At 48.1% G+C, this 11451-nt stretch overlaps 1 protein-coding gene and 1 long non-coding RNA gene across 2 annotated transcripts; one reads left to right on the top strand and one right to left on the bottom strand.

The window, feature by feature from the left end:
• Positions 1–9: 9 nt before the first annotated feature.
• rab14l (RAB14, member RAS oncogene family, like) lies at positions 10–5769 on the bottom strand. The gene is made up of 8 exons (XM_003965506.3): positions 5635–5769; positions 3558–3616; positions 3401–3454; positions 2722–2899; positions 2588–2654; positions 2224–2311; positions 2110–2140; positions 10–2035 (listed from the first exon to the last, which is right to left on the bottom strand). The coding sequence occupies exons 2-8, from the start codon at positions 3607–3609 to the stop codon at positions 1858–1860; spliced, it is 648 nt and encodes a 215-aa protein (XP_003965555.1). The 5' UTR covers positions 3610–3616; positions 5635–5769; the 3' UTR covers positions 10–1857.
• Positions 5770–5924: 155 nt separating this feature from the next.
• On the top strand, positions 5925–6774 carry LOC105416577 (uncharacterized). Its single transcript, XR_964620.2, has 2 exons — positions 5925–6138; positions 6341–6774. It is a non-coding gene; the product is annotated as an uncharacterized lncRNA (long non-coding RNA).
• Positions 6775–11451: the final 4677 nt, after the last annotated feature.

Raw genomic sequence — 11451 nt, 5'->3', positions numbered from 1 at the left:
ACGGCAACAGGTTATGTATAATTTATTTTTTTTTCTCCTGTCTAGAGTTGTCATTAAAATCAAAATGTCAACGTTTTAAAATCATATACACTCAAGAACGCTTTTAAATGTTAGCACAGCTCCTTAAAAATTTTTACATATGTACTTCTCGTGTACTTGTGGACAGACAAAAGCAGGAAGTGGTCACAGATGGCGAGGGGGGGTGGGGCAAGAAGAAGGAAGACTCCGCCCACCCACTTCCGACAACAAACTGACCCCAAATTTAAGACAGCAATGCGGCCCCTCCCTCCTGGAGGACCAGTGATGGTGTGTAAAAGAGAAACAAACAAAAACAAAGTGCTCCAATCTCTACTCCGTAAGGAAATTTACGATTCCAGACATAAATACAAGTTAGCATATTATATCGATGCGCCTCCTCTCCCTTAAACCGCTCGACAGTTTCAGTAGTGTGCAGGCAAGGTGTTCGGTGGGGTGGGGGGGGGGGGTGGGTGTCTAGGCTTCTGTCCTTTACATACATTTATTAATAGAAACTATGTTACAGAATTTCCCGAGCATGAATTACAAGCAACCCACGAGCACATCGACTGTACAAATCTGGGCCGGGCCAGCAAATAAACTCCTAAACCCGAGTAGCGACGTCATCACCAATATTTAAGAAGCAATATATATACACAGCTGTCCAATCAGGGAAATCACTATGGTACAGGGGGGGAAAAAAGACTTCGGAGGGGGGGGGGGGAGCATACCAGTAGTTGCATTGAACAATATTTCCACTATTTTAGGGGGAGGGGGGTGCTGCTGGGTTATAAGGCGGAGGAACATCAGCCTGGTCAACCACAGGTCGGCTCTTCCGGGCAGCACTTGAAGCCAGTTGGTCTTTACAGGGGAATTTAGAGCTGTGGGCTGGAGACCCAGACCGTGGCCTCCAGTCAAACCAGTGATCCTAAAACAGTTCCTTTATTTAAGCAGGACCAGTCCAATAGTGTAAAGAGCAAGTGCAGCCAAAACAAAAAACAAAGATTAGAGTAATAATAGTAAGGCAACAAACAATGACAAAGTAAATGCTGGTCAAGACAGAACTTGTTGATATGATCAGAGCTCAGACGGGTGAAGAGAGGAGAGCTGGTGCGAAGAAACGTGGAGGAAAGTTCTCACCAGAAGCAGAAATACTATCGTCAAGTGTTAAACCATCTTTAACTTAGCCGAGAAACTTTCATTCAACTTCTAAACACACACACACACACAAACTGGTAAACGCCTCAGCAGAAACTGAGGGACCAGGACGAGGAGCTTGATCAGTTAAACTGGTTTCTAATCCTCTCCTGGGTCACTGGTGCCATAAAAGCTTCGGGTGAGGGGTCTCACCTGCATCTCTGGGTGGAAGAGCTTGAACGGCAGGACCATGCAGGAGCAACAGGACGTGGAGATTATAATCCTAATCTACAACGTGGATGAAACTGCTATAAAACCAAACCTAAAAACCGGCTTCCATTTATCATCATCTCATGAACGTTACAGCTAGCTAAGGTGACGGTAACCTGCATGATGTGGAATACACTGGTGTACAAGTGGAGGGGGGGGGGGGTGAAGAGGATTATGGGACAACATGCTGAGGGGAAGAGTGAGACGGCAACAAAGGGAGGGGGAGAGGATGGAGGGAGAGAGGTGTAGTCCACACAGCCAAGCTCAGCCTGGCCCCCCGAGTCAGTGACTGGCGCTCTGTTCCTCGCCTTGGTGCGGATGGATGGATGCATGGATGGATGGATGGATGGTGAACGAGGACAGGCAGGACAGACAGATAGAGAGAGAGAGAGAGAGAGAGAAGGTGATGGAGGACGAAGGGGCTTTGCTTGGTCATTAGCAGCCACAACCCTCCTTCTGAGGCTGTGGTTCACTGGTTAGCCGGCCGCCCTGGGGGGCCGACGGCTTGTGCTGGACCCCCGATTCGGCAGCGTTCAGGTCCAGGCTGCCATCTTGGATGTTCTGGTAGATCTTCTTGGCGGCTTCCAGGAAAGCGTCCTCGACGTTTTCCCCCCTGGGCACAGAGGGGCAAATGTGAGTCCCGGTACGTGCGAGAGCCTCAAGTTCTCCAGCGGCCGACAAACTTACGTTTTTGCACTGGCTTCAAGAAACAACAAACCTGTGGAACGCAACACACATCATCAGACCCCCGAAACCTAACGACGCCATCACAAAAAGCCTTTCCCGCCCTTTCCCGCTCACCGTTCTCCTCGGCAAACTGCTTGGCCTCCTCGTACGTGACGTCTCTCTGGGCCTCCAGGTCGGCTTTGTTTCCTATCAGTATGATCACCTGTGGACGCAGAGACAGGAGTAACGACCCCGTGCAGAGCCTAACGAACCTCAACCTTCCTACAGCAACTGCTTCATGTTCAGGCTCTATCAGCCAGGGGCCCAACAGCTGGACAAGGATTTGGAAATCCGAGTTGACAGGAAGAGGAAGTGAAAGATGAGCGTGTCAAGGGTGAAAACAGGAAATGCCCATAAAGTTTTAGCGTATAAATTAGGGGGGGGTGATACAGAAGCTTCAATTCCCCGTGAGGATACTGAGCAATGCTGTGAAACTTACAGTATTTGGGTTGGTGAGGTTTCTGGCGTCGGTCAGCCAGCTGCTGAGGTGGTTGTACGTGCTTCTCCTGCGCGACAAGGTCAGAGGTCAGTGTGGAAGCAGAGCTACATACAGAGACGGGAAGCGGCCCGTACCTCGTGATGTCGTAGACCATGAGCGCTCCTGCAGCCCCGCGGTAGTAAGAGCGGGTGACGGCCCTGAAGCGCTCTTGACCCGCCGTGTCCCAGATCTGCAGCTTGATCTTCTGGCCGCTCACCTCGATTATCCTCGTCCCGAACTCCACGCCGATCGTATGGGGACAGTCTGCCATGACTGGAGAGCAGAGGACAGGCTGCAGTTGTGCCCTTCACTGCAGTGCACGCCGGTATCGCGACGGAACGGCGTTAAAAAGGCGTCTTATTTCAGGTTACGGAAGCAAATCTGGTGCTGAAACCAGCTAATTAAGGCAGCGGGCAGGTGCGGCATTCAATCAGCCTTCAGTCGTTAGCCTGGCAGATGCTGAAGCAAAGGTTCATCTCACACTAAAGCCCTTCTTCTAAAGTGTGTGTGTGTGTGTGTGTGTGTGTGTAGGATGTGACGTGGCTGCGAGTGAATCAGGCACACAGTGTCTGCCTTGTTAATTGTGCCGTTCAGCATCTGAATGGTGAATCGGCTGCAGCTGACTCGTGCTGTGGAGTTCACAAGTCTCTGCGAGCCACTTCCGCCGCCGCCGCACGAACACTCTGAAGTGATCGGGGAACTCTGGTCGACCCTGGCAACCTCGGGCACAAACGTCCAGGCATGAAAAGACGCTGAAATCCGGGCGGCACTTACATTTCTTTTCTGTGAACTGGTGAAGCAAACACGACTTCCCGACCCCCATGTCTCCTACGAAGAGAGAGAGAGAGAGAGAGAGAGAAACGGGGATGAGGAAGCTGTGAAGCTCGTCGACGCCGTGCGAGTGGACGAGGCTCGAGCGCTGCTCACTTACCAATTATGATGTATTTGAAAATGTAGGAGTAGTTGTACGGTGCGGTGGCCATTGTGGCTCTGGAGGAGAAAGAAGCAGAGTTAGGGGCACGCGGACCTTGGGTGCCGACGGCTTCTTACTTCAAATCTGAAACTAAATGTGCCCGTAGAAGCCTGCGTGTTTGGTAAAAACAGGTCAAGTCAGGGACGGCGTTACTTCAGAGCCATAATCCTGTTAGAGCAGCAGCCTGCGACGATGCGAGCCCAGGCAGGGGCAGATCCTGCAACAATGCCAGCTACAGTAATGAAAGCAGCAGACTGCAGGAGGACGTCAATTAGCTGGTGGAAAACTGGGAAAACGCAACATCTGCCTCAGAACGGGAACGCTGTTGAAAACAAACAGGTGAAGGGGCCTAAAAGTGTGTCGAGCGACTGGGAAAAATCCACTTAAACTTAACCTGTGGAGAGAAAGGAAGTCAGCAAGGCACTCAGACATAAAGGGCTGGAAACGGAGTTTGTCTAATGTCTATAACTGAGTTATGTGAATAGAACCCTACAGCTTCACAGAGCCCGACTAAAAATAGCCCCGACGCCAGCGTAATACCAGCTTTGCATCACTGTTCCACATCATTGTTTATTAACGCCTCCGATTTGTTCCTGCGAGGCGTTTTTACTCCTTTACGTTTAGTTTTTTCCCCCCTTCTGCAATCCAAACTGCCCTGTTGTTCCCGCTCAAGCTAAACGATGCTCTGATTAGGTTTCGGCAGGGGGGGGGAGTAAATTACACAAGTTTGAGGGCCTCTCCTTTAAACCGAGTTAAAGCGAAGTCAAGATCACGTGACAAGACTGCAGCCTCAGCAGGTCACTTGCAAACGGAATATTTCTCCGGATAAACGGGAACAAAGTCTTTCCCACTTTCGACAGCCACTTCCCGTGGATGATGCATGACTTATGAGTAGGTCCGATATCTTGGTCATCAGGAAATCATGACAGTGACACGGTGCACGGAAATCACGTGACCCCATTAATGCCCTGAACACACAAAAAGTAGTCTAAAGCCCTAAAAAGACAAGAAACCTAATGCGTTTTAAGCTGTGGCCTGTGTGTGCACGCTTCTCATTTTAATGGGTGGAATTTTTCGCGAACCCATTTTAATTCTTTGAATTATTTATTTTGATAATTTCCTCTGCATGCTAAACACGACTGAGCGCAACTAAAAAGCCGCATTTTGTTTCTTTACCCCGAAGCAACCCAATATGTACGTTTATGTAGAATGATATACGTTTGCACATGCGACGATACACAAACATGTTATAATGTTGCCTCTGTAATTTAACACTAACGTCATGTTAGCTCCAATTTAGCTAGCTTAGCATAGCGACCGGCACGATGGCAGCTTCGGGCTCGCAAAATTACACAAAAGCAAGCGGTGGTTCGCACCGTGTAAAGACATAAAATCTCCTAGTTAACTGGTTCATAAAATGACGTTACGTGATCGTGTCTCATAAAAACCTCGGCCCTGTGATCGCTGTCATCACAGCTAGCGGTAACTAGTCACCTGGTTGCTGTCATCCTCGGATGCTACGATGAGTAGCACCAAAACACCTGACGTTCTAGCAAAAATCCGAATGCACGCACGCGCGCACATCCGTACACGATGGTTTCACTGGCACTTTGTTAGAATCACCAGTTAGTAAAACCATAGTGTCGTCTGTTTACTCAGACAGACGCAAATACAAACCTAAAGTGACTGACGCCAGCTAGCGATAGCTGCTGTTAGCTGCGCGCAGTGGGTGAATTCTAATAACGTCTGATTGATTTGTGTCTTGACGCGTCACGCCATCATAGTCAAAATGTCAATTCTACCACAGGCCACCCTTTGTAATAACACTGCCAATGTAGACAACCCCAAGAAAGTAACAATAAACAGCTATCTAAGATTAGCCGTCTGCTGCGGACAGCCTTAACAATTAGCTTACTCCCGGCTAGTTCAGCTGGACCAACTCCCTAATCGTTAAAACATCACTCAGTCGGCCGATGTCAGTCATCCTATAGGCGTGCGTGTGCGCCTTCCGTTATTCCGTGTTTTCCGTCCTTACCAGAAATCAAGTTTAGCTCTGCGTTATTCAGCTGTTTAGGAGGAGGAAGGCAGGTTATCCGGGCTCAAGTATGATCTGCCTGTCCAAGATGGCCGCTCATGGCACAGGGTTTCCTCCGCTGTGTGCAGTGGGCTCCGGGGACAAAGAGCCTCGTCTGCGGCTTTTATCCCAACACCGCCTCACCTGCACAGGTGCGTGCGCGCGGACGCGTGCCGACAGCGGCGCAGCATCTCGGAGAATCAAGCCGTGGCGTTGGGGAAAGGCGAGGCGTTAACTTGGCCTCCATGGCTGAGCGTCAGAGTTTAACTTGTGCACGGGCTCGGATTTGTTTGTTTGTTTGTTTATTTGTTTGTTTATTCAGAATATCAGTCTAACTCAATGCACATGTTCTTCAGCTGGCAGCCCATTTGAAAGAAATACATGAAATGAGTAGCGTTTTACAGTTAAAGGTTCCTAAAGGTGCAGGTTACATAGCACCTGTTTGGATAGTATAACTAACTGGAGGTAAATATTGGCTTTCTTTTTGTTTAACTTGCTTTTAACATACTGTGCGAGCAGCTAGTATGCTGCCGTTTACTCCTCCCAGCTCCAAATGTGACCTTGTAACAAAAACTCCAAAGTTTTTTTCTTTTGAAAAATAAGAAAGCTTTTAATACAGCAACACACAACATGCTTTCACTTTACAATATCTGCTTTGTTTTTACAGTTCTACACAAAACCACATGCAGATTAGCCTGGAACGCCGTCCACTAAAGGAAAGAGAAGGTCAATGTGGACAGACTGTGACCTTAAATGAATGGCTGCACACAAATGTTTGAGCGACTGTATAGAGAAACATACGCAATGGAATTTATTTTTGATGAAATGACAGAGTTGGAGTCTGACTCTAGGCAGTGAAAAACATGTTTACTTATCTGTGAATGCGGTGATATATGTTGAATAACTTAATAAGTCGACAACTGTCACCATGGAGCTAAAATGCCTGGTCCAACAGTTGTCTGGAGAGTTGTTTGGACCCATTGGTGGGAGACCACAAGTTCTATTTTCTATAAATGTTAAATGAATCCCTCTAAATAACTGTCTTGAGTTGTCAAGATGCATTCCCGTGCAAAATCGTACATTTAATTTAAAAAAACGAACCCTAACTTTACTGTTACTGACACAATAGCGACGGTTTTGACCCATTTCTGCCCACTTGCCCCTGGAAATTGTCTGTAATGTAGAATTTGGTCTCTGGCTTCCACTTTTAATGTAATCTTTCTGAGAAAGAAGCTCAATTTTGCCCCCTCCTGCTTGAACCCAACACTAACCCATGACGTATCTCACACCAAATCTCAAAGTGTTTTGTCTTATTTTTAAACACTATGGAGCATCCCATCAGATGAAGGGCTCTTCATGATTGTGCTGTGATTTAACCACAGAGAAGTTATGTACTGTGGTTTTTTCCCCCGTACAAAATAGAATTGTACACAAGGTGTTCTCCAGCAACTCCGTTCTGAATCAGCTCCATCCAGCCCTACATGCCAGCAGTAACAGATGCTAGCGCTAAATGCGTCCCCCATAGTCCACGTCGCGTTTCACTCCTCATATCACAACATCCTCAGCAGCAGGAGGCTGAACAGCGCGCTGATGTAGTGGAGTGTGCCTGCGTGCCGGGAGGGGGCGCTGTTGCACATGTCCGAGTCGCAGCAGTGGATGCGGACCCCGGGCAGCTCCTGCTGCTGGCAGTGCCTGGAGGTGGCACAGCCGCTGGTCAGAACGATGCCCAGGGTAGCTACAGAGGGAGAAAAGAGGGTGGGAGACAGGCAGACAGACAGTCAGCCAGGGAAGAGTGATGAGCTGGTGTTTGGCTCAGCAAGAAAAAAAGAGCACAAGTAAGCACCAAATACTGCAAGTGTGTAATTAGGGAGACGTTTGGACATCTTAAAGGCACACACTTCACTGGTGAGGAACCAGCTTCTGAAAGCAGCACGTTTGAAGTCTTCTGCAATTAAAATGTAGATTATTTTGCAATTTAAAAAAGGCAGTGTAATTCTTTTTTTCTTTTTTTTTTTTAGCTTAAAAGGTCATTAAATAATGATTTGATAACCAGTCTGCAATTACTGCTGTAATACATGTCAATAATTGGATTTCCAGCCTTTTTTTTACAGCAGCACACAGTAAATCTGATGTTTTTATGTGCTCCTGATGGCCTCTTATCACTCTTAGCTCCCTCTCCGACGACGGTCAAGGCGACTCTTCATCAGCCCTCTTAGACGGGAGCGACCCGAGCGAGGCACCAGGAGAGGGAACAGCTGGATTGTCCACGCTTTCACGGACATGAGAAGTCAGCAGACCATCACTACATCTTCATCCTCCGTTTGACTTCACATCAAACAGGGAATGACTTGCAATTTACTCGCCAAAGCACAGCAAAGTCTGGTTATGTAACAGTCCTCAGTGTGAGGAAAAATACAACATTCTCATCAGTGGACAAGGAGCATTTGCATGAACGTATTAAAAATGATTATGCCAATGTCCAGTGGAATGCCAGGGTGAGTTCAATGTGATTTAATAATCCACCTCAGCATGAATATTCCTCACAGAAATGAAACACACATTAGCATGGAGGGCACAGAGAGGAGGGTGCACGTTGTCTCATTACTCACTGCTCTCTGTCTTGATGCAGAAGCGGTGTTTGAAGCCTTTGTGCGAGTGGGCACAGGTGATAACCTCGGGGTTGGAGCAGCCCACGTCCACATATCGCTGCCCGTGGATTATGTTGCAGCCGTAGCACTGAAGCCCGTCGGCTGCAGGGAACGCAGACAATCGGCCCGGAATTTTGGTTAGTGCGAATTGAATGATAATGCGACTCTGAAATAGATGTTTCCAGCAGTGGAGACCACATCTGTCAGGAACAATGCCAGATAAGAGCATCATTCTGCACACTCTGAATAATAAAACAACATTTAGAAGTTGCGGAAGTGGCAGGTTCAGTAAATAGCCCGACTGACACGATTATGGAAGAGCAGAGGCCCAAATGAAAAGAAACGGTCATGTTTGACAACCTCAAGCTGCTGCTTTCTATGCCGATTAGGACTGCTCATGTCTACGGCTTTATCCTCTGCAACATCCTATTACCCAAGCCTCTTTTTGCCTAATAAGATCCTCCAGTGCTCCAAACAACAGATCAAACATTTCATTGTGAAGCACTCCTGACTACAAACCCACACCAGATCCTATCTGATCTAATGTGAATCCATTCCGTTCATTCAACACTGAAAGGAGCCACATCGAAGTGTCCCCGGATGTCGCACAGTGATGCAAATGAGCTGGATTTAGGAGCGAAAACTTCCGCTCGCCAGGCTGTATCTTCCACAAATATGAAAAACACGTCGTCTCTTTTTGTGTCCTGTCACAGCCTTAAAGGGTGACTCACTCTGGAAGATCTGCACCCCAACCCGAGCTGCCTTCTGCCAGCTCTGGCTTGTGATCTGTGAGCCTCCTTTCTACTGCTCAGCATCCCAGACACCCCATTACTGAGGGGAACATCAGAGGACACTAACCACCATCCAGCCCGAAGCCGAAAAGATAATAGGACCAAAATAGCCAAAATAGGTTTGGTTCCATATCAGACTGGAGTCTCAGGAATGGAACCCTTGTGAGTGAAAGGCTGCAGAACTTTCATCTCTGGCTCCCTCTGAGCCACTGTCTCGTTTCCCTTTAAGTCTCAAAAAAGTGAGGCTAAGCCCAAACAGAACAAATCCACCAGAGCTTAAAGGGATTTTCAGTAAATTCAGACCCCCCTCACACACACCTGTGTCTAACCCAGCCTCCACCAACACACAAGATGGAAGATGAGCTTCGGCTGAAATCAAGCCGCTCTCTTTAGCCCTGCGGACGCCAGAGCGCGGCGCCGGCCTCTCGCTGCCTCTGCCCTGTTAAATAGCTCACCAAAAGCTCTGATGGAGCTTTCAGGAGCGCACTAATCCCGGGCAAATGCTCTTACAAAAATCACTTTAGAAATCTGCTGGAATCAATGTAAAGCTCCACAGGGACAGCGAGCGCATGCCAGCCTTCAGGGACGTGTCGCGGTCCCACGCTGGGGAGACGCAGCCAGAGCGCTCGTGGATAAATGTTGGGGGGCTTCATTAGAGCTGGGAAATGGTTGGGTGAGTTTTGAATCAGACTGGCCAGGCTACCTTGATTTATCAATCCATGTGGATTGTTTACATACCCGGGTCATTAGAGCTTCAGCAGCGGCGAGAACATTCGTCAACATAATGAGGCCACATTGTAAAGACATTCAGGCTTTCAGGCCACAAAGCAATTTATTAATGCCAGGTTCTTTCCCAGATCGCTGTGCAAATGCTAATTATATCTGAAAATATATCAGAAATCTCTGCTTGCCTGACTCTAATCTAATCAATCGCTACACTTCAGCGTATTTAACTATTGAAACGTGCACGCGCGGCCTAGGAATGTTCGATGGTAAACATCTCAGGATGGATGGAGGAGAAAAGTGCGAGCAGCTCAAAGGAGAAAACTGTACTGATGAGTCATCAACATATTTAAAAGAGTGCAAGATTAAGCTGTAACAATGGACGGTTGGTGATTACACCAGGCCAGAAACGGGAGGGTGTCAAAAATGTCCAACCCGTATGTCTTCAAGTCATCTGTGACCTCTCACGTTGTCCTATTTACAAAGGCCACATGATGAATCAGTCCAGGAGCTCACTTCACCCTCTGGTTTGGCACTGGGATCAGAGGTGATCTGACTCAGAACAACAACAACCACAGAAAAATTCAAATTAAGCCAAGCTTCATTGCCCCCCCTCCCCGCCCCGTCTCACCTCCCTTGCCTCCTCTCTGATCCCCCGTGCGATGGAAGGTTGCGGCCCAGGCTGACTTAAGTCAATTGCTATTGCTCTGTAGGGAAATTTAGCTGCCCACCATTGGATATTATCTACTGTGGAGAGGCTTAGCTATGAACTCCCAGGTCAATTATGTGGGAAACAAAGGTACATTTCCTGGAATCATTCAGTGCGGTCATTCATCACGCTGATGGATGTTCATATGGCGTCCACATGCAGCCGAGCTGGTGTCAATTTAGTTGTGATATCAAATAGTGGTTTTTGTGTGCTGAGCTAATAAAGCAGTAATAAATGGGTGCACCACCTGTGTGATTTCACATGACATTACTAGCTTGTTACTGTTCATCTCACTTTTTTGTTCGTGCACACACTCGCGCACGCACGCACACACACACAGAAGCACAGCCTTCACATGCAGCATGTCTTCGTGCAACACACACTTCTTATCACACACTTCTTACTCACCTTGTGTCAAGCAAAGTGTCCAAACTAAAATAAATCCAAGCCCGTTCACCATCCAGGTATGTAAAGTCATGGATGCAGCCCAGCAGTGAGAGTCAGTGGTCAGTGCTGGAGAGGGAGAGAGAGAGAGAGAGGGAGAGAGAGAGAGAAGAGAGAGAGAGAGAGAGCTTTCCTCTGGTCTTGTTAAATAGTCCAGTAAAAACAGAAAGAGGGAGAAATCTCAGAGAGAGATCTGACTTCCCAAAGCCTGAGCAGCCCGACTGCCTCGCTCCACTCCAGCCTCGGCGACGCTCGTGCACGGTGTGAGTGGAGTGCCAGCGCAAGTCCAGTGAGAGAGGGAGTCAAACATCCAGGCAGGCAGTCAGTGAGCGCAGCAGCCAGTCAGGCAGAGGGATGGGGGAGGAAGAAAAATGGGTGAAGGGACTAAATAAATGAATGTCTTCCTCAGTGTTCTCCTCACGTCGTCTCTAAGTGCAGATGGCAGGAGGGAAAGGTCCTCTCT

Source organism: Takifugu rubripes, chromosome 6 (genome assembly GCF_901000725.2).
Source record: "Takifugu rubripes chromosome 6, fTakRub1.2, whole genome shotgun sequence".
Lineage (NCBI taxonomy): Eukaryota > Metazoa > Chordata > Actinopteri > Tetraodontiformes > Tetraodontidae > Takifugu > Takifugu rubripes.
Note: the sequence above shows the minus strand (reverse complement) of the source record. Positions and strands in the feature narration are given on the sequence as shown.